We start from the raw sequence: 18614 nt of genomic DNA, 5'->3' as shown, positions 1-18614 counted from the left end.
GTGTTAAGTTTTGATTGGTTTAAAGTATTTATTTTGAATGTTGATGGTTTATGATTTATTTTAAGGTTTAAGAATTATAGTTTTAAGGTTATGTTTTGTTTTGTTTTGTCCTTTTGTCCAAGAGTCTGGTTGTAGATTACGTAAGGGGAAAGTTTGTTTTGTGGAGACCATTGTAAGTAAGTAAGATTCAAGGGTGTGGGGGTTGTTTTTGCAACATCCCGCCACATTATTTTGGCGCCCGAACAGGGACTGCTGAGGTGGGATAGAAGCTGGACTGTTGGACGAAGGACGGAATTAGGTTAAGAATTTAGGATTAAGGTTGATGAAAAATGGAAGAGCAGAACAAGTTACTGAAGGAGGAATTGCGGCTGAGTAAGGAGCGTGAGGAGAGGTTGCTAATAGAGAATGAGAGGTTGAACTGGGAGAATGCGGCGATGCAGAAGGAGCTTAGGGAGTTAAAGGGGACAGTAGAGAGAGTGGAAGAATGTGTTGAGATGAGGATGCGAGAGAATGAAGAACGAATGGAGAAACGAATGGAAGATATGATGGGGCAAGTCATGGGGATGATGAAAACTATAATGGGTGAAGGTGCAGTCGGAGGAGTGTCCTCAGCTTCGGGTAATGGGTTGGTAGTGAAAGAGAAGGTTAAGGTAGGTGATAATGGGAAAGGAAGTGATAGTGATAGTAGTAATAGTGATGGTGATATTGAAGATAAGGGAATTAGGCATAGTAAGGATGAACAGAAAGGGGAGAGGAAAGATGAAAGGAAAGGTAAAAGTGATGTGAAGAAAGAGAAGAAAAAGTATCAGGCTGATAGCAAGGACGATCGTGAATGGGTGAAAGTGGTAAGTAAGAAAAAGGGTAAGAAGGGAATGGTTAAGGATAGGAATTTAAGTGTGGAAGTGGATTCATTATATTCGAATGAGGAAGAAGGTAACAAGGGAGTAGACAGTGATGATAGCAGTGAGAATGAACGTGATGTGTGTAAGACTGTGTTTATGAGAGAGGTACCTCGGTGTGAAAGGTTCAATGAGCATAGCAGTAGGGATGTAAATGATTTTTTCAAGGAGTATGAGAGGTATTGTCAGGATAAGTATGGTGATAGTAAAAGAGTTTGGGCTAGGGAGTTAGGAGAATATTTGACTGGGTATTTGTTGACGATGTATGGAGTGATAATGAGTGTAGGGGACGTTGATTATGAAAGTGTGAAAACGAGAATAATTGAGCAGGTAAAACGTATGAAAGGGAGTGTTAAGTATAAGCGTAAAAATGATTTTGATGAGGCAAGGATGAATGCAGGAGAAGCTATATCAATGTACGTATGTAGGTTGGAAACTTTAGCTAGGAAGAAGTATGGGGATGAAGGTATAAATGAGAATAAGGAGTTAATGAGGAAGTTTTTGGCAACAGTACCTGAGAATGTGTGTGAATTTATTAATTTGAAACGCAAAGAGAAAATGAGGTGGACGCAAGAGAGATTGACATGGGATGATATACTAGAGATAGTTGAGGATTATGAGTTAGATAGGTGCATGAAAGAAAGTAAATCTGTGAGTGTAAGAACTGGAATGGAAGAAAGTGTAATAGAATTTGGTAGTTATAAGGACGCAATTTTGAGAGGACCAATGAGGGTAGCTGATAATGTAGTAGATAGGAGTGTTAGGGCGAGTAATGTGGGAATACCTGTAAGGACAAATGAAGGGTTTAGGCAAGGGAATCAGGTTTGGAGGGATAGGAGTGCTAGTGCGCCGCAAGATAGGTCAGGTAGTTGTATCCGTGAAGAGAAGTGTTATAGATGTGGGAAAGTAGGACATAAGAAGAATGAATGTAGATGGGCTCTTGGTGCTTGTTTTGGATGTGGTGAGGTAGGGCATAGAATTAGCGAGTGCACGAAAGAGAAAGGGGTAAAATGTTATCGGTGTGGTATGACAGGGCACATAGCGAGTGGATGTCGGAGTAATCGTACAAATGTGATTTGCGGTAATTGTGGTAAGGATGGGCATTATGCTAGAATGTGCAAGGAGCCACGGGGTAAGTGTACTGAATGTGGTGCAGATGGGCATGTAGCTAGGGTATGTAGGAAGAAGGGAGGAAATCAGCCAGGATGTTCGGGAAACTAGAGTGTAAGAGGGTTCAGCTGGGTGAGTCCTCGAGTGTGTGCGGAGTGAATGTGATGCATGTTCGTGAAGGTTTATTACATGAAGACGTGATGGGCGAAAGAGCTTATGACTGCATGAGTGCAAAAGTAAATTTTAATGGAATAGAGCTAGTTGGTCTGATTGATACTGGTTGTGGTGTCAATTTAATGTTTAGGAATGCATACGATAAGGTAAGGGATGTGTGTGAATTTAGGGGGTGTAAAGGTGAAGTGAAAGGGATCGGTAATTTAAGTATGTCTGTGCAAGGAAAGTTACGAGAAAATGTTATGATTGGGGGGCTGATGATGGAAGATAATGATTTTTATGTGGTTGAGGGAGTAAATGACAAATACGATGTGTTGTTAGGTTATAACTTCTTGAAAAAATGCGGTATGATTGTACATCCTAGTGTAAATATGATAGAGATGAAAGTTAAGGGTAAATTTTGTGGGGAATTTTATTTGAATGAAGATGGTAGTGTATGTACGAAGGTATGGAAAGGTGTGCCGTTAATAGCAAAAGAAGGTGTTAAATTGTCTAAAGATGCGAGTGAGGTTGTCAGTGTAAAAGTTGCATGGCCGAATAGTCTGGGAATTGCCAATAGTGACAATTGTGAATATGTAGTGGAAGGTTCGGAAGCAAGTAATTTGGTGAAAGCAAGTGTGCATGTGTATGATGGTATTTTGAATTTGCAGGAGCCGAAGGTGTATGTGAGCTTGTTGCCGACTGTAAGGAGGAAGAGAATACGGGGTATACGTGAGGGTGATTGTATGGGATGTATGTATACGTTGGTCAATGTAGAGGATGAAAGGTATGTTAAATTGAGACGGGTTATGACGGGTAAGATAAAGCCGGATGACGATTGGGACTATGAAAGTTTGAAAGAAAGAATTAATGTAGATGAGAATATAAGTGAGGGGGAAAGGGAACAATTGTATAGGATGTTATGGGATAGACGGAGAGTTTTGAGTCGCGGTGACGAGGATTGTGGGGGATCAAAGCTGCCTGAATTTAAGATAGTTCTTAGTAATGATACCCCCATATATCAGCGTCCCCGACATTTTTCTCCGCCTATTGCCAGAGAAATAGAAGAGCAGTGCCAGGAGTTAGAACAAATGGGTGTAATAGAAAGGAGTGAGAGTGCCTGGAATAGCCCTATTGTACCTGTAAGAAAGCCGGATGGAAGTTTACGGATGTGTATTGATTATAGGAAGGTGAATGAAATAACTGTTAAAGAACGTTTTCCGATGAATGTAGTGTCTGACTGTGTGTATAAGATGCATGGTATGAAAGTTTTTACAAAGTTAGATTTAGTTAGGGGCTATTACCAGATGCCTCTGGCAGAGGGGAGCAGGCCCATTACGGCATTTTCAAGTAGAAGTTGTCATTTTCAGTTTAAAAGATTAAGTTTTGGCCTTGCTAATGCGCCTGCTGCCTTCCAGAGGGCGATGAATGTAGTTTTGGCTGGGTTTGATAGACAGAAGGTGACTGTTTTTATTGATGATATTTTGATTGCTAGTGAGACAGTTGAGGAACACATGCAGTTGCTTGAAGCAGTATTAGAACGGTTGATAGAAGTTGGGGTGAAAGTTAAGCTTGAAAAGTGTACATGGTTGGCCGGGGAGGTGGAATTTCTTGGGCATGTGGTGAGTGAATCGGGTATAAGGAAGAGTGAAAAGTTTGTGAGTAAGGTGAGAGAGTTTCCACGTCCTCATACGGTGCGTGAGTTGAGAGGGTTTCTTGGGTTAATTGAATTTGGTCGGAAGTTTGTCAGAGATTGTTCGGGAATAGGGAAGCCTTTGAATGAGTGGACAGGTAAGAGAAATAGTACGAGACTGAAATGGGATGAGCGTATGATTGAAGCATTTGAAAACTTGAAAGAAGAGGCTGCGAGAGACGTCACTTTGGCTTTTCCCGATTATAGTGAACATGCGAGTATGCTAGAGTTATATACGGATGCTAGTGGGATTAGTATGGGCGGTTGCTTGGTTCAAATGCAAAGAATAAACGGAGATGAACAGTTGAGAGTGATAGCGTATGTAAGTAAAGCATTTAATAAGGCTGAGCGAAAGTATTCCACGATTGAAAGGGAGTTGGCTGCGATAAGGTTTTGCGTGAAAGCGTTGAAGGTATTTTTGTATGGTGTGAAATTTATTGTGCGTACTGACCATCAGCCCCTAGTGTACATGATTAGGAAAGAGTCTGTGAATGCTAGAGTTGCGAGGACAATAGAGGATTTGAATGAATTTGACTTTAAGCTAGAATATGTACCTGGGAGTAAGAACGTGATAGCAGATGCGATGTCAAGAATGCATGGTAAGATAGAAGAGAGTAGCGAGAATGATAGTAATTTTGAAAGGTTGCCGGAAGATTTAATGGTGGTACAAAGTTTTGAAGGGGATGACATGGTGTATAAATGTATTTTGTGTGGGTTAAATAAGGTTAAATTGAAGGGTTTGAATAGGGATATACCTGCTAGTATAGATGAGCTTAGAATGAGTGTTAGGAATGAAGTATCAAAAGAAATGGCATATAAGGAGGAGGATAGTATGCTTGAGGGTGAATTGTTATCAAAAGTATTGTTGGTAGTAAGTATGTTATATGGTGTCACTGTTTATTTGTATTTTGGGTGGAATCGTCCGATGCAGTACCGAGCAAATAAAGAGACTGAAAGGGAGTATATATTGAGGTTACAATGTAATGAAAGATGTTGCAAGTTGTTGAGTAAGAAGGAGGATTGTCCGAGTGATTTGAATCAGAGTGGTATGAGCATAGAAGATAGCGAAGATGACCATGGGTGTGATAAGGATGACCCTATTGATAGGAGAGTAAACATTTGTATGCATGGTGTAAAAGGAAGAATGATGACGTATGTGGGTATAAATGAGAATGAATACTGTAGTTTAATTGATACAGGTGCACAAGTGTCATTAGTGAATATGTCTGTTATCAAGGAAATAGAGCGGTACAATTGGGAAGTGAAACGGCAATGTACGAGTGTGAGAATTCATGGGATAGGTAAAGGAAGTTTGCTAGTTTGGGAAGAAGTGCGTTTGAAAGTAAAACTGGGAAGTATGGAGGTGGAACATAATTTTATTGTAATGGGAGAGAATGAGATGCCTAGTTGTTTTTTGATAGGAATTGACTTTTTAAGATTGCATGATTTATCAGTTGATATTGGTAGTGGTTTGCTTCTGAAAAATGGATGTGAAGTAGTTGTGATAGAAGATAATAGTGTATTTATGGCGAATTTTGTTGGCATGGTTGATATTACGAGGAGTGAGGATGATCTACTGACTAAAGAGGAGGTGGAGGAAATGCAAGATGAATGTGAGGAAATTAAAAGGTTACGTGAATGTATGTTGAATAGTATTGAGGTAGAAGAATGGTCGTCTGATTTAGAGGTGTATAAGAAAGTTAGTAAGAGACTTATTGTGTGTAAGAATATTGTTTATTTTCTACATAAAGGAATGGATGAAGATATATATGTTCCTGTGTTTCCAATGCATGCAGCAGTAAGTATGTGTATGTTAGTGCATGACAGATATGGGCATATGGGTAAGAATAAATTATGGGAATGCATGCGTGAGAGATTGTTTACACCTGGGTTGAGTCAGATATGTAAGGATGTAGCGACTACGTGTGAAGATTGCCAGAAAGGGAAGTATCAGAGAGTGCATGCTAATCCGCCTGTTTTGAGATTACGTATGAAAGAACCATTTGAGATGTTTGTGATTGATTGTGTTTCGTTGCCTGTGACTGCGAGAAGACATGTGGGAATGATTGTTATGGTTGATCACATGAGTAAATTTACCTATGCAATACCCATCAAGGATAAACGGAGCGAGACTGTTGCAAGAATGGTTGGTCAAGTGATGTTGCCGATGTGTGTGTGTAAGCCTGTGAGAATGTTAAGTGATAATGGCCCTGAGTTTGTTGGATGGGAGTTTGAGCAGATGTTAAGAGAATGGGGTATTGAACATGTGTATTCGACTCCTTATATGCCAAGTGCGAATGGGTTGGCTGAAAGGACTGTAAGAACATTAACTGAAATTTTGCGAATGATGAGTACATGTGGTAATGATTGGGATTTGTATGTTGGTAGAGCGTTGTGGGCTTACAATGCAACAGTGCATAAGAGTACGGGTATGTCTCCATGTAAGTTTGTGTTAAATTTTGAAAAAATAATAAGACCGAGGTTGGGTGTGTCGGAGGATGATAGAGATGTGTGGAGGAAAGCAAATAAGAGGTTTGAAAGCTTTAAAGTTGGTGAAAGAGTGATGAAAGAAGTAATTGAAAAGGGTAGAATGAATGTAAATAAGGTGCGTGATAAATTTGAAGGTCCCTATGAGGTGTTAGAAGTTGGTTCGAGTGGATTAAGTTACGTTTTGGGTAAGTTGTGTGTTGGTGGTATTGGGGAAAAAATTAGGGCCCACCACAACCAGTTGCGTAAATGGAAAGAGGTACCTGAGTATATCCAAGAGAATGGGACGAGTAAATGGTTGAAAAGGAACAAGGGTGAACCTAGTATGTATGAGGACTTAGGTCTGGAAGGTAAACAGTTAGTGTTAGTAGAATATAAGAAAAGGAAGAATACAAGAGCTTTAAGTAAAGATGAAAGAAGGGGAAATCTTATAAGTAAAAGTGAGAATAGAAATAAGTATGACAAGGGTGTAAATGTGCAAGTGTGTATGGAAGATAAATGTGTTAATACAGATGAATCATGGCTGAGTATGAATGATACCTATAGTGTGTGTGGCTTTTCCTTAGGTGATGTAAAAGAAAGGATGACGAATGCGAGAGTGAGAGATAGGAGAATGATTAGTAGTATGAATGAATCTTTTACTAAAGTTGAGAATGTTTTTGATGAAATGGATGAACTGTTTACAGAAATGAGTGTAATTATAGGGCCAGATGAGAACGAGGTAGATATGATTGTACATGATATATTAGATGATAGGAATTTAGATAGGAATAGTGTTAATGTAGCGAATGATTGTGATAAGGAAGAAGTGAATGAGAGAGTATATGGAGGCCCAGTTACTCGGAGTAGAGGTCCCGTTCCCGACTGCGACTGGGTTATGAAAAAAATAATGTAAGTGTTGTGTGAGAAGGATTTGGCAAAGTAAGGGGGGAGGAATGTGGAGGATTTATTTTTACTTTATTTTTATTTTTTTGTTTTTGCCAAATCCAGAGAGAGAGAGAGAGAGAGAGAGAGAGAGAGAGAGAGAGAGAGAGAGAGAGAGAGAGAGAGAGAGAGAGAGAGAATTTCATTTGCTTTAGTTTTTCTAGATCGCGCGAGAGTGTGTGTGTGTTTGAGTGTGTGTTTGAGTGTGTGTTTGTGTGTTTGGTTGTGTGTTTGTGTGACTGCGGTGTGCGCCGAAGAGCAAGTGGTAGTTAGAGAATGATCGTTGGGGGGTGAGAAAGACTGTTGGTACAAATGAGATTGTTTGTTTACATTTTTTAGTTAGGTTACGACAGTGGTGAATGTTTCGGAGCGAGGGCTTTTTTATTTGACTGCAGCATAAGGCAGTTGTGTGAGAGCTGGATTACATTTATATTTTTCTGACCAGCGTGGAAGTGGTTTTTGATTTTCAAAGTAAGTTTTGGTTATCTTTGCTTGTCGTGATTGTGAATGATAGGAACAATTTATTATTTATCTTTGATTATAGTGCGATAGTTCAGTTAGCTAGAAGTGTTCGTAAGTGTTTTTCTTTTTTATTTTGGCAGGCTGCGATTCCTCCTTTGGAGTGACTAAATTTCTAGAAAGTGGATTACTGTTGATGACCTGGCCTGGAACTGATCATATTTAGACTGCTTTTTTTTGGATTAACGATTGTCGATGACCTGGCCTGTTTACTTTGATTGCTGCTATTGATGATGATAATGATGATAAGGATGATGACGATGATGATTACGACCCCGATTAGGGAGGCAGTGATGGCAACTTGCCATACAGTTTAACCTGTTAATCACAGATTGAGGGTTGTGCCGTGAAAGACAGTTCGGCAGTTTGTGAACGACTGTGTTGCAAATAATATATATGAGCATACAAATTTTGGTGTTGAACTCGTAATATATGTGTTTTGTGTTTTCATGTTTGGGTTGCGGTTAGTTTTAAGTTTCGTTAGGATTTATTGGATTGCGGAAAGGTTTTTTTGTTAATTATATATTTAGTTTTATTTATAGTGTTAAGTTTTGATTAGTTTAAAGTGTTAAGTTTTGATTGGTTTAAAGTATTTATTTTGAATGTTGATGGTTTATGATTTATTTTAAGGTTTAAGAATTATAGTTTTAAGGTTATGTTTTGTTTTGTTTTGTCCTTTTGTCCAAGAGTCTGGTTGTAGATTACGTAAGGGGAAAGTTTGTTTTGTGGAGACCATTGTAAGTAAGTAAGATTCAAGGGTGTGGGGGTTGTTTTTGCAACATCCCGCCACAGGGTAGCTAGCTACCCCTCCCTACCCCCTCGCTAACTAGCGAGAGGGTAGTAAACCCTCGCTAAAAATCTAATGGCTCGTCCTTTCAGCTACGCCGAAAGCAATACCACAAAAATAGCGTGGTTTGTATTTCAGTTACGGAACAAATACCCTGTTATAGTAATCAAGCAGCTGGACTCATCTTAAACATCAGACAAGGGGTCGCAGGTCAAATCAGTTTATGAATAACTTTTGGGCATATGGGGACTGAAATACTAGATAAATAATCAATATTATTGTCTTTTTTTTTTTTTTTTTTTGCTAAAAATTTTATAAATTTCAAGGCTACATTACAATTATTGATTATTTGACAAGTATCATACTACAGGTCTAAGAAATATGACATTCTATGGCCATTAGGCAGTGTTTAAAATCTATGACCCATGAAAGCACACAATCTAATGTTACATTAGCTCTTGTATCACTAAGACTTTTTGAGAATTTACCTTTAGAGCAATATTTGTATTTATTTGAGAACAATCTCACTTTCAAGAGAAGTTCTGTGATACTAGATTTTTTCAGATACAGTAGTATATTCTCAACACTATATTGTACACTGTACATAAGCGACCTTCCTTAAGTATTCATTACCTACGCTATAACCTAGCTGAAAAAGAAAATATTCTAACTTAACTTTAAACTGATATCCATTAAATATTACAGACTCCATCCCTGTTATTAGCTTTCATTTAGATATGAATAATTCAATCTTGTGCCATCCTCGTTGCTTTAACTTCCATGTCCTTCCCATATTATTAGGAGAATCAGGTTTACTGGCTTCGGATTTTGGACTTCAAATGTGCAGGTCAATAAACGCATCTGAAAGAAAAGTAAAATATATTTACTCCCAACATTCTTCACCTTCCAGTCATAACCTGACTTTTGATAATTAATTTGATAACTAATTTGATACAAAAAGGGTCACTTTTTAGGATTATCCATTAAAATAAATGACACAAGATAATAAAAAATCTGAATGAAGACCAATGTCAATAACTAGAGTTTTGAAAAAATAATAATTAGACAGAATTTTACTTGAATAATTATCCACTACTACAGTATACAGTAGTTGCAACCATGTATAATATGAGATTGGTGCTTTTATACCAACCCTATTTCATAAATAATGGTTTTACACATACTATTTTTTATATGGTTACCAATTTCATCATTGCATAGGTAATATTACATTTGAAGTAGTAAGAAGTGAATAAGATTATAATCTCACAAATATATAGGCCTAAATGAATAGATAATTAGGTTTAATTATATTTTTCTGGAATAAAACATGGAGGACATTAAAATCTTTTCAAAAACTTTAGATATCTTAAAATATTTCAATTTAATCTGTTTTAGTAGGCTACTTGGATTTAAAGACAGTGAGTTTTCATTTTCTGGATGATGGTAGTAAGCCAATTATAGATAAATTGGTCTTCTCAGCTACTCTTAGACCTTACCTAGTCTTTGCTATTGATGTGTTGTCAACTAATTGTTTTATGGCACAGCCCAAAATGTGAGTTGGTAGACAATGGGTACAAATCTTTTAATGCCTACTTGGAGATTTTTCCATTGATATCTTACTACAGATACACAAAATGAGTACTGTATCAGACTTTTATCAATAGTGGTTATATGGCACATTGCTAGGGTCAGGGAGGCCCTTCAAGCCCGAAGTGAAACAAAGGAAAATCCCTTCGGATAAACTAAGAATGAAAAGTTGATAGATGTTGGACAGAAGGCTGCAAGAAAGACAGTTAGGACAAAGGAAAGGAAAAAAGAGGACATAGGTAGGGGCCACAGGGAAACAGCGAAAACCCTTAATTCGTACTTTTAGTGCGCTGCATGAGGTGCACTAGCGACAGACCCCCTCGAAGGACAGACTGAATAATATAGCAAACATTACAACAAAAAAAGTGACAACACAATAGTGATGTAGAACTCTGCTGCATAATCCATTCATAACCCTTCATTTTAGGAATAAAAATGGAGACATTGAAATAAAGTGAAGGTAATTCAACCTCGCTAACTATTCCCGCAATCTTACATCATTTACGAGTTTGATATACAGTACTGACATGACAAATTCGTAGATAATTTGTATTTTTCCTAACTATACAAACCTTAGCAATTTAATAGGGGTATTACTTTCGGCGTAGCTGAAATGACGAGCCATTCATTTTTAACGAGAGTTTACTACCCACACCGCTAGTTACCGGGGGTATGGGAGGGTAACTTGTAGACTAGGACTTTCCCAATACCACCTCGTCAGGGTATGGAGATGTAACAGTATTAATCTTAATACAGTGGAACCTCTACATCCGAACGTATCTACATCCGAATTTTCCAACATCCGAAGTAAAATTCGAGCAAATTTTTGACTCTACACCCAAATTTTATTTCGACAAACGAAGTAAGCAATTTTCGTCGTACCGGTTGTATCCAAATTTTTCGACACGCGAAGTACAATTCGAACACGTTCCGACTCTACACCCAAATGTTTTTTTCGACACCCGAAGTAAACAATACTCGTACGCGTAGTCGGTGCTCATAGCGCCTGAGGTGTTTTTTATTTCCGCCGATAGAAGGCAGCACATCGACCTCGGAGGGACGCTCAATTAGCGGGGCTTGGGTCAGTCCTCTGTTCTCGTCTGCTTCTTGCGGTTGTGCACTGTGCGTTCTGCTATTAACTCTGTTTTAATCGTGATTTTTTACGTGCATCCTTTAACGGTAATTTACGTAAAGTATGGGTCCTAAAAGGCTTAGTTTTGCCAGTGGTAGTGGTAGTGGTGAGAAAAGGAAGAAGGAAATGCTTTCTTTAAAAATTAAGCAGGAAATTATTGAAAAACATGAGCGCGAGTGAACTTGCTAAACAGTATGGCCGTAATATGTCGACGATCTCGACAATCCTTAAACAGAAGGAAGCTATTAAAGCAGTGAAACCTTCTAAGGGGATCACCATAATTTCCAAACATCGTACCCCTATCATAGAAGAGATGGAACGACTTCTACTAGTGTGGATTAAGGATAGAGAGATCGTTGGCGACACCATCACCGAGACCGTCATCTGCGAGAAGGCGCATGCCATCTTTACGGACTTGAAGGAGGAGAGCTCTGGGGGTGATGCTGGGGAGAGTTCAACCGAGCCTTCCTCAGATGATTTCAAGGCATCTCGTGGCTGGTTCGAGAAATTTAAGAAACGGTCCGGGATTCATTCAGTTGTTCGCCACGGAGAGGCTGCTAGTGCGGACACAAAGGCTGCAGCTGACTTTGTCAAGAACTTCGAAAAGATCGTGCTGGAAGAAGGCTATGTAAAGCAGCAGGTGTTTAATTGTGATGAAACCGGGCTGTTTTGCAAGAAGATGCCTAGTCGAACCTACATCACTGCCGAAGAGAAGAAATTACCTGGGCATAAGCCAATGAATGATCGGTTGACTCTTGCCCTATGTGCCAACGCTAGCGGGGACTTTAAAGTCAAGCCCTTACTGGTTTACCATTCAGAGAACCCTAGGGCCTTTAAAGCACACAACGTCGATAAGGATCAGCTTCATGTTTTCTGGCGATCCAACTCGAAGGCCTGGGTCACTAGGCAATTCTTTGTGCAATGGGTTAACCAAGTTTTCGGCCCTTCTGTGAAGAAGTATCTTCATGAACAGAAATTGCCTTTAAAGTGCCTGCTATGCCTTGACAATGCACCCGCTCACCCGCCCAGACTTGAAGATGATATCTTCGATGAATTCAAGTTCATAAAGGTGCTGTATCTTCCACCGAATACCACCTCTATCCTCCAGCCCTTGGACCAGCAAGTCATCTCTAATTTTAAGAAGCTGTACACCAAGCACTTATTTAAGCAGTGCTTTAATGTCACGCAAAGCACCAACTTAACTTTGCGTGAATTTTGGAGGGGCCACTTCAACATCGTGCACTGCTTGAAGATCATAGATCAGGCTTGGGCGGGATTAACTCGACGGACCCTCAATTCTGCCGGGAAGAAGCTGTGGCCTGAAGTAGTTTCTCCCCGAGATTTCGAGGGTTTTAACCCCGAACCTGATCCCGTGCTCGGTGCAGCGGAAGCCGTAGAGGAAATCGTCTCCCTTGGCAAGTCCATGGGTCTGGAGGTCGACGCAGATGACGTTACCGAACTCGTCGCCGAACATCACGACGAACTCACCACGGATGAGCTCAAGGAACTCCATGCTATGTCGGAGCACATGAGTGATGACAAGGAAGGGAGCGAGGAGGTAGAACATGTGTTAGGTTCGGCGCATATAAAAGAGGTGTTAGGAAAATATCAAGACGTGGTCGACTTCATCGACAAATACCATCCAAAGAAATTGCAGGTTTGTCGTGTAGTTTCTCAATTCGATGATGTTTGCCTAACTCACTTTCTTTAAAAAAACTGCGAAGCGAACTCGTGATGAAGAGGATGTAAGTGATTCGAAGAAAACGGCAAAGAGTGAAGCGGAAGAAAGTGAAACAAAGAAAACGGAAAAGAGTGAAGCGAAAGAAATTCAGTCAATTTTAAGTGTAGAGAGTGAAAGTGATTAAAATTACGTAATCATCAAAAAGAAAAGAAGAAAATGTAAAAGAAAATATAAAATATAAAAATAAAAAAAAAATAAGCTAAGTTATGTTAAAGTTCACTTAGTGTAAGTTAGAATAAGTTACGGTAGTGTACGTTTATCGTAGTTAACCTCTCTACCTCCTCGCCGCCCGTCCGTCTCCTCTCTGGGTAGCAAGACTAACAACACCTGCGCTGGAGTTTCTAAGGTAAAGTAACGCTAAAAACCAGTTTCTTATTTATCATTTTTTGCTAATTCTTCTTATTTACATGTCTATTCTTCTTATTTACATGTCTATTATCTAATTTAGTGTTCATTATTCTCATGGGAAAATTATGTGTAGTAGTTTATTAAGAAGTTATCATGGGTTTTTGGGCTCAACCACGGATTAATCCTATTTCAATGTATTCTTATGGGAAAATTCGTTTCGACATCCGAACATTTTCTACATCCGAAGTTGGTTCTGGAATGGATTAAATTCGTATGTAGAGGTTCCACTGTACTAGGAACACAAGGGAGCATGGTTTACCTGCAGTGGTTTGAGGTCAGCTATGCAGAGAACACAGGATGCTGCTTTCCCCAAGAGAGGGGATGATGAAGAAAAGACTAAGGGCCAGACATACCTTTTCTTTCATGCAGACTAAAACCGGGTAACAATGCCCTCAACCCTCTGCTACTTGTCCATTAAGGAGCCTGAGGTTTAAACCAGCTGTTGTGCAGCCACCACAGGGCCGATAAGAGAACGTATCGAGCCTCCTGTGGGTCACGTCTTGCAGGTAGTGGGCTGAGAAGGTCGTTTGACGCTTACACACCCCTGCTTGAAGAACCTGCGTCACAGAGAAGTTTTTCTTGAAGGCCAGGGAGGTAGCTACTCCCCTGATATCATGAGCTCTAGGATGACGTGATGGAGGAGGGTCAGGATTCAGGGACAGATGGATTGCCTTTCGAATCCATGATGAGATGGTGTTCTTGGTAACCCTCCTCTTCGATCTCCCAGTGCTAACAAACAAAGCCTGCACTTGGGGACGAACTGCAGCTGTTCTCTTCAGGTATAGCCTCAGACTCCTTACTGGGCACAGTAGGAGATGGTCTGGGTCATCTGTTACGGAACGAAGACTCGAAATCTGGAAGGAGTCGAAGCGAAGGTCTGGCACTCCCGGATTCTGAGTCCTGGCAATAAACTCAGGGACGAAGCTGAACGTTACCTCCCCCATCTCCTTGAATGGGCGATGTCATACGAGAGACCATGAAGTTTGCTAACTCGCTTGGCTTACACCAAAGCTAGTAGGAACACCGTCTTCCAAGTCAGGTGGCGATCTGAAGCCTGGCGTAATGGTTCATAGGGAGGTCTCTTAAGAGACCTGAGAACTCGAACCACGTTCCATGGAGGAGGTCTCACTTCCGACTGAGGGCAGGTAAGTTCATAACTACGTATGAGTAGAGAAAGTTCTAGCGAAGAAGAAATGTCCACTCCTTTGAGCCTGAAGGCTAGACTTAAGGCTGAGCGATAGCCTTTCACTGCCGAGACTGAAAGGCGCATTTCTTCTCGCAAGTACACGAAGAACTCTCCTATTGCTGGAATAGTGGCATCGAGTGGAGAGATACCCCTTCCACGACACCAACTACAGAAAACTCTCCACTTCGCCTGGTAGACCCCTGCGGATGACTTTCGAAGGTGTCCAGACATCATTTCCGCAACTTGTTGCGAAAATCCTCTCTCTGGGAGGAGATGCTGGATAGTCTCCAGGCGTGAAACCGAAGCAAAGGTACGGCTTTGTGAAAGATGTTGGAGTGTGGTTGTTTGAATAGCTCGTGTCGCGGAGGGAGTTCTCTCGGAGGCTCCGTAAGGAGTTGCAGAAGGTCCGGGAACCATTCCGCGTGATGCCACAGTCGAGCTATGAGAGTCATCGAGAGGTTGACCGATAGTCTGGTCTTGTTGAGTACCCTCCTCATCATACAGAACGGGGGAAAGGCGTATACGTCGATGTTGTCCCACCGTTGTTGGAAAGCATCTTGCCAGAGAGCCTTGGGGTCCGGGACTGGGGAGCAGTACAGCGGCAGTTTGAAGTTCAACGCTGTAGCGAACAGATCCACAAAAAGGGAACCCCACAAAGTCAGGACTTTGTCAGCTACTTGACGATCCAAAGACCACTCGGTACTCACTATCTGAGACGCTCTGCTCAGACTGTCGGTAAGCACATTCCTTTTGCCCGGAATGAAACGAGCCAAAAGTGGAATCGAGTGGACTTCGGTCCATCTCAGTATCTCTACTGCAAGATGGGATAGCTGTTCTGAAAAGGTACCTCCCTGCTTGTTGATGTAAGCCACTACTGAGGTATTGTCGCTCATCACCACCACAGAGTGACCCGCCAGGTGCTGTTGGAACTGTTGAAGGGCCAGAAAAACGGCCTTCATTTCTAGCACATTTATATGGAGGCACTTTTCGGATTCTGACCACAGGCCTGAGGTCCTGTGGTTCAGAACGTGGGCCCCCCACCCTTTCTTTGAGGCGTCCGAAAAAAGCATCAAATCCGGGGGGAGGACGAGAAGATCCACTCCCTTTCGTAGGTTCTTGTCTGCCACCCACCACTGAAGGTCCGTCCATTCCGCGAGACCCATAGGGATCAAGACGTCCGGGGAATCGTGTCCTTGACTCCACCAGGACTAGAGACGCCATTGCAGAGATCTCATTCTGAGACGACCGTTGGGAACTAGACAGACCAAGGATGAGAGATGGCCGAGGAGACGTAACCACGGTTGGGCTAGGAGTTCATCTCGTCTGAGGAACGGACTTGCGACCTTCCTCAGTCTTGCTATCCTGTCGTCTGATGGGGAGGCTTTGTGGAGATTGGTGTCCAATATCATGCCTAGATATATCAGTCTTTGGGTAGGAAGCAGAGAAGACTTCTCGAGATTTACCATGATCCCCAGATCTTGGCAAATCTCCAGAAGTTTGTCTCGGTGTCAAAGAAGGGTTGACTCCGAGTCTGCTAAGATCAGCCAGTCGTCGAGATAACGGAGGAGACGGATGCCGATCTTGTGTGCCCACGAAGATATCAGGGTGAACACTCTGGTGAAAACCTGAGGTGCTGTTGAGAGACCAAAATACAGCACCTTGAACTGGTACATCTTGTTGTCTAGGCTGAATCTTAGGTACTGTACTTCCTTGAAGACGGATGGATTGGGATCTGGAAGTACGCGTCCTTCATATCCAGTGTGCACATAAAGTCTCGCAGTCTCACTGCGAGTCTGACCGTGTCTGCTGTCTCCATGCTGAACGGGGTCTGCTTGACAAACCTGTTCAGAGCTGAGAGGTCGATGACTGGTCTCCAGCCTCCATAAGCCTTCTTTACAAGAAAGAGTTGACTGTAGAAGCCTGGGGACCCGTCGACGACCTCTTGGTCTCGACTTCTGCCCAAAGGGCTTGCCCTCTAGCCAATCCCATGGCAAGAGAGCTCAACGACATTGGATTCGCTGTCAGGGGAGGTAGAGATGTTATGAACGGGACGCGATATCCTTGGCTGATCACGGAGATCGTCCAGGAATCGGCCCAGAGGTGCTGCCACCTGTTCGCGCAACTTTGGAGGCATCACCCCACTCGGCCACTCCCCCAAGGATTTTTGCCTCCCTTGGAGTACTTCTTGCCTTTCCTGTCCTTGACGGGAAAGGGCTGTTTGGACACCGCTGCCTTTCCTGCTACTGCCGGCTTTGTCGTCTTTGCAGGGCGAGGTTGTTAAGGTGCTGGAGGCTTATAGGGCTTTGATGTTAAAGCCCTCTGGAGGAGGGAGTCCTGGTTGGACTTCCTCCACCTCTCAGCCGCCTGCTCTACATCTTTCAGCTCAAACAGACTACTCCCCAAAAGCGAGGAATGTCTGAGCTTACTGACCTCGGTGTTGGGGACCTTCGAGTTGAATCTTTCAGACACCGTATCACGGCGTTTCAGGATAGTGTTAGCACACAAGTTCGAGACTTGGTGGGCCAGAAACTCAATGGTACGTGTGCTTGAAAGAAGGAAAGTCTCCAAGGCCTTCCTGGTACTCTGCTTAGACAAGTCTTCGGATCGTATCAGGATGCCAAGAGATCCTAGCCAGATATCCAGCCACGAAGTGGCCTGCATGGCACACTTCGCTACCTTCTCCTGGCAGAGAATCTCCGAGGCCGAGAACGACACTGGCCGGTTGGAGAGTCTCTTGCGAGGGACTCCCCGGGAGAGCTCTTCCACCGAGTGGTGGAGGGGAAGAGCTAAACAGGACTCCTCCATGATTTCGAAATACCTCCTCTGGTGGACACGAAGAGGTGGGAGGAGTTTGTTTCTGGCGCTGGAACGGCTGGAGGAGGCTAGCTCGGAGAGCTGGCTCTCGACCTTATCTCTGGCACTCTTGACCCCCTGGGACCAGGGCAAAGCCGCGTTGGTTTTAGGGGGCTTTTGGGTATCAAAGACTCGGTCCAGAACCGTGTCCTTGCCCTCTCGAGGAGGAATCTCTGGATCCGAGAATCCGTAAAGGTTCCTCATCAGAGTCAAAACTTGCCAGAATGCATGCTCCGACTCCTGCGGCTCTCTTCCTGATGGACAAGCAGCAAGGTCTCCAGTCCCCAAAGGCTCTTATTGGGGGGACTCGTGGACGTTCTCCGCAGGCCTAGCTGGCTTTGGTCTGATCCTCGAAGAAGATTTCGGGACAGTCTTGGAGTCCTTCGACTCCCTCCTGGAAGGGATGCAGGATTCCAACAAAGATGGTGGGGGGCTCTTCTCCACCTCCACCCAAGGAGACTTCTCGGCGCGAGGTGGGGTTTCTCCAATTGGTACGATGGGAGAACACCTCACCTTACGAGAATCCCCTGAGGACGGAAAACCCTCGTCCACGGGGGATGGGGAGAAAGTCTGGGGAGGGGAGGGAGCCTTCCTCGACGACTTCTGAGGAGCCAGTTTCGCCCTTGGAGAAGTAACCACGTCGTCCACTCCTCTCTTCCTCTTCAGGGGGGCCGAGATAGCCGCTGATTTGAGGCCTAGTTCAGAGAAAGCGAACTTGAAAGCCTGCGCAACCGCTCTGAGCAAGGGCCCAAACCAGGGAAGCCGACTGACAGCAGCGCTGTCAGAGACACCCTCTGGATGGAAGGGGATCGTAAGATCCCCAGGAGTGGAAACTACAACAGGGTCTGCCTGAAAGGAAGAAGCTGCAGAAGAAATATTCCTAGACCTGTCCTGAGATTTCCCTCCCTCTGTCGAGCGCACTGTCCTGTGCTTACGTGGGGGGGGGAACGCGATGAAGATGACCTGACTGCGCGTCGTACTGCAGGATCCTGTGTGGGAACGTGCTGTGGATCGCGCTGGGCATCACGCTCGCGCGATAGGCCATTGCCTAGCCCGGGGAGCGATTGATCGCACATGCCCGTGGGCGATGGCGAGGGCGGGCGGGCGAGCGATGGCGCGCAGGCGAGCGATG

At 42.9% G+C, this 18614-nt stretch overlaps 1 protein-coding gene across 1 annotated transcript; it reads left to right on the top strand.

Moving 5' to 3' along the window:
• Window positions 1–5958: 5958 nt before the first annotated feature.
• LOC137654252 (uncharacterized) lies at window positions 5959–8562 on the top strand. Its single transcript, XM_068387881.1, has 2 exons — window positions 5959–7737; window positions 7869–8562. The coding sequence occupies exon 1, from the start codon at window positions 5999–6001 to the stop codon at window positions 7235–7237; it is 1239 nt and encodes a 412-aa protein (XP_068243982.1). The 5' UTR covers window positions 5959–5998; the 3' UTR covers window positions 7238–7737; window positions 7869–8562.
• The last annotated feature ends 10052 nt before the right edge of the window (window positions 8563–18614 follow it).

The sequence above is a fragment of the Palaemon carinicauda genome, chromosome 15, assembly GCF_036898095.1.
Source record: "Palaemon carinicauda isolate YSFRI2023 chromosome 15, ASM3689809v2, whole genome shotgun sequence".
Lineage (NCBI taxonomy): Eukaryota > Metazoa > Arthropoda > Malacostraca > Decapoda > Palaemonidae > Palaemon > Palaemon carinicauda.
This window is presented reverse-complemented; position numbering and strand designations above follow the sequence as displayed.

Coding starts and splice junctions, on each gene's coding strand:
- LOC137654252 (XM_068387881.1), top strand. CDS start 5,999: ATGGTTGGTCAAGTGATGTTGCCGATGTGTGTGTGTAAGCCTGTGAGA.